Source organism: Acanthisitta chloris, unplaced genomic scaffold (genome assembly GCF_000695815.1).
Source record: "Acanthisitta chloris isolate BGI_N310 unplaced genomic scaffold, ASM69581v1 scaffold20435, whole genome shotgun sequence".
NCBI classification, from domain to species: Eukaryota; Metazoa; Chordata; class Aves; order Passeriformes; family Acanthisittidae; genus Acanthisitta; species Acanthisitta chloris.
Window position 1 is genome coordinate 6,682 of NW_008673367.1, and position 3,608 is coordinate 10,289.

Sequence of the window (3,608 nt, forward strand, 5' to 3'; positions counted from 1 at the left end):
CTGTTCTTTTCCTCTGCTCCATCTGCCCTCCACAGCTCTTAGACCTCAGGGCATGACCTGGTGGACAGGAGATCCAGGAAGGTCCTGCTGTCCCCATTCCCCATACCCTGCAGATGGGGAAGAAAAGTAATCTTTAATAAGGAGAGAGTTTGGCCAGGATAAATAGCAGCTCCTTCCCAAAGCAGAGCTGGAGGCTGGTGTGCATCTTTTCCTCTGCTCCATCTGCCCTCCACAGCTCTTAGACCTCAGGGCATGACCTGGTGGACAGGAGATCCAGGAAGGTCCTGCTGTCCCCATTCCCCATACCCTGCAGATGGGGAAGAAAAGTAATCTTTAATAAGGAGAGAGTTTGGCCAGGATAAATAGCAGCTCCTTCCCAAAGCAGAGCTGGAGGCTGGTGTGCAGGGGTGGCACACTGCGGGAGGCGGCGAGCGGAGCCGTCGTGACAGCTCCTCACTTCCCAGCTCCTGCCAGGTGCTGAGCAGGCAGGAGGAGCTGCCTGTCTCCCATGTGCTGTCTCCTTTCCCATCCCCATCGCCACCACACTCCCATCCATCCTCCTGGATCCTTGTCAGCTCTCAAGGAATGGGTTTTATCAGGGCCTGGGAGCCAGGCAACCGGCCCCTCGTGTTGATGCTGAGGGAGCAGGATGTGCTCGTGATGGGGTGTGTGTCCTTGTCATTGCTTCGAGGAGCTGAAATCAACACTCTGACTAATTAGGAGGGCTGGGGAAAAGCAAATGAGGGGTTTGAAGGAGAACAAAATTGATGCTAGGAAATAGAAACGACAGTACCTGTCGGCTGGGACGAAGCGGGTGGGATGAAGAAGAGGAGGATGAAGACAAGTGCTGATGGGTTTCACTCCTGAAGCACTTAGGGAAGAAAGGTGATTTGGTGTTGAATGCTGCAGCTGCAGCAAAGGTCCCTCTGTTGCCACAAGTCTGGGTTTGCTGGGGCTGGGAGGTGTTACCCCCACCAGGTTTGCACAGGGAAGGGGCTGCATGGGGTGACCAACAGGGAGCAAGAGGCAACTACAACAAGAAATGACTTGTGGGTGTTCAGCACTTTGGCAAAGGGAGAGGGATGGGTGGGGGACATCCAGGAGGATGTTGCCCACCCTCCAACACACCATGGTGCTGTTTCTAATGCAGAAGCTGTTCTCTAACATGTGACTTTCCCTTCTTAATGCTCTTTTTGTAGTGAAATCTGTCAGTGTGGTGCAATGCCACTGGCTGACTCTGGCCAGGGGGAGGTCATGGGCTTGGGAGAGGACAAGGGATGACACTAGAAAGTGCTGTGGGGCACTTTTCCTCCCACAGACTGCTCACTGCTGCCTGGTCACCCTGGCACAGAGCACCCCAGGCAGGGATCTGTCCTTGCTGCATGAGGTTTCTAAAGCACAGGGTGGAGGACAGCAACAGAAACACCCAGAGTGGTGGTTTGAGGGCCAAAAGAGTTTTAATTTTAGCTTTTCCAGTTGCTCTCTTCCTCCTTAGGAGGATCACTTGCCTCTGCAGTTTGGGTTTCTCCCTCTGTCAGACGGTGATAGTGGTACTTGCCTTCTCTGTGGGTGAACTGGGAGGGTTAATCAACATTTGGGTGGTGATCTGAGGATGTATGCAGCCGAACTGTGGGCATCTGGCTGGAAACAAACCTTTATTTTAAGACAATGACAATCTTTGAATGTTCTGCCTTGAAAATTGCCTTCAGCTCTGTTTTTATCTCTGACCATTCCCTCTTTGTCTCTTGTTTTGTAGCCCTGCTCCTGGACATCATGATTGTGGCTGGTTTGCAGAAGTTGGCCAAGCGGAAAGGCCCGTATGACATCAACCCTGGCTTGTTGGACTACCTGACCATGGACACCTATGCCTTTCCAGCAGGGCATGCCAGTCGAGTGGCCATGCTCTCCAAGTTTTTCCTCAACCACCTGGTCTTGGCCATCCCTCTCCGCATCCTGCTGGTCATCTGGGCCCTCTGTGTGGGCCTTTCCCGTGTCATGATTGGACGGCACCACATCACGGATGTCCTCTCTGGCTTTGTTTTTGGCTACTTACAGTTCAGGCTGGTGGAGTTGATATGGATGCCTTCCAACACATGTCAGATGTTGATATCCATCTGGTGAACGTGGGGGACTTAATGCCTTTCCACTGGAAACTAGCAGATACTTTGAGAGTCTCCCTTCAAGTATTTTCTACATGTTGTTTGTTGGAAGCAGTTGTAACTTCCATGAGTAGTGGTGTTTTTTAATGTTGCTTCCCCACCTTAAAAAAAAAGAGTTTCTTGCAATGGATTGGGTTTTAGCAATCAAGGGCCATACCTGTGTTTTGGCCACATTCTCAAGCTGTGTTTGGACAGCAACCTAATTAAGCTTTATGGGTGAGAGAAATGAGCTCCATGTCTGCCTGCTTTAGGTGGTTCACATCAGCACCTTGATATGTCCTCAGGATGGGCAGTGCCTGAGAGCTTCCTGAGAACACATTCGTTAATTTTTTGGAGGCCACAGTGCTTTTTTCTTCTTGGAAGGCCAGCAATTGTGTCTTGTGCAGAGTCAGGACACTGCTGGCACTTTACAGATAATAAATAATCAGAAAAATCCTGCCCTGTTTGGTTCTTATCATGAGGGAAGGGACAAAACCAGCTCAGTGTGGCTTTGAGATACACGTTCAGCTTGGAGTCTTGACTTGAGGAGATGCAAACGATGGCTCACATGGTTTGCTTTGGGTGGGGTGGACCTAGATGGGTGCTCAGGACACTGAAGGAAAATCTGCTCTATGAGGGTGTGGGGTTCTTGGTCTGATAGGGGACACATGCAGGTTGCCCATTTTCATCCTAGTAGGGAGTAATCAAACAGACATTGTGCTGGATTGTGGTCATTTTGCAAAGCAGGTCTTGATACTCAGCAAAGTCTTTTTCTATCTCTTCACAGCTATGATTTTATCATTATGCCAAATGCTGCTGTAGATGGGAATTTGCAAGGTATGTCTGGTACAGCACAGCCTGTTTCTGGCAGTGTTGGGGAGCTTGAGGGCAGGGAGACAGGACTGCCCATGCACCTGCCTCTGCTCACTTGGCTGTAATGTCCTTACTGGGGTAAATTCTGAACATTTCTGTGTCTTACTCCTATGAAATGAGGAAAGAACTCCTGACTTTTCTTGATTTGTAATCAAGGCTGAGCTAATTGTTGTCTGTGAACCAGTCTGAGATCACTGAATATAGTTTGATGCCTAGATGTGGTGCTGTTATATCCTGGTATTGGCAACTGTTGCCTTGAAAGCTCTTGGATCCTTACCCAGGTGATGGCCATGCTCAACATGGTGCCTCTGAAATGGGTTCCCTGTCATGACAGTGCTAAGAAAATCCCGTATTTTGAACAGAATGTTCCAGTTCTCTGTGGTTTCTCTAGAAGAAAGGTGATGAACACTACCAGCCTCAGCACCTTCCCAGCTGAATACATCCTACAGAATGAAGGGATCCCATCATCCCTGTCCTTCTGTCTATCCCAAGTGAGCAAAATGCACCTGGCTTGCAAGGCCAGGGAGCAACCATCTGGGTCTTGTGCTGTCATCTCTCCCTTCATGTTGGGGAGCCTCTTCCTACAGGGGCTGGCGA

General features: G+C 49.9%; 1 protein-coding gene across 1 annotated transcript in view; it reads left to right on the plus strand.

Annotated features, from left to right (window-relative positions):
* Nucleotides 1-2,595, plus strand: part of LOC103802464 (probable lipid phosphate phosphatase PPAPDC3) — a 7,808-nt gene extending 5,213 nt beyond the window's left edge. Inside the window, exon 2 of the mRNA XM_009074942.1 lies at nucleotides 1,757-2,595. Within this exon, the coding sequence (XP_009073190.1) occupies nucleotides 1,757-2,121 (365 nt within the window). The 3' untranslated portion in view covers nucleotides 2,122-2,595. The remainder of the gene's footprint in view (nucleotides 1-1,756) is intronic.
* Nucleotides 2,596-3,608: the final 1,013 nt, after the last annotated feature.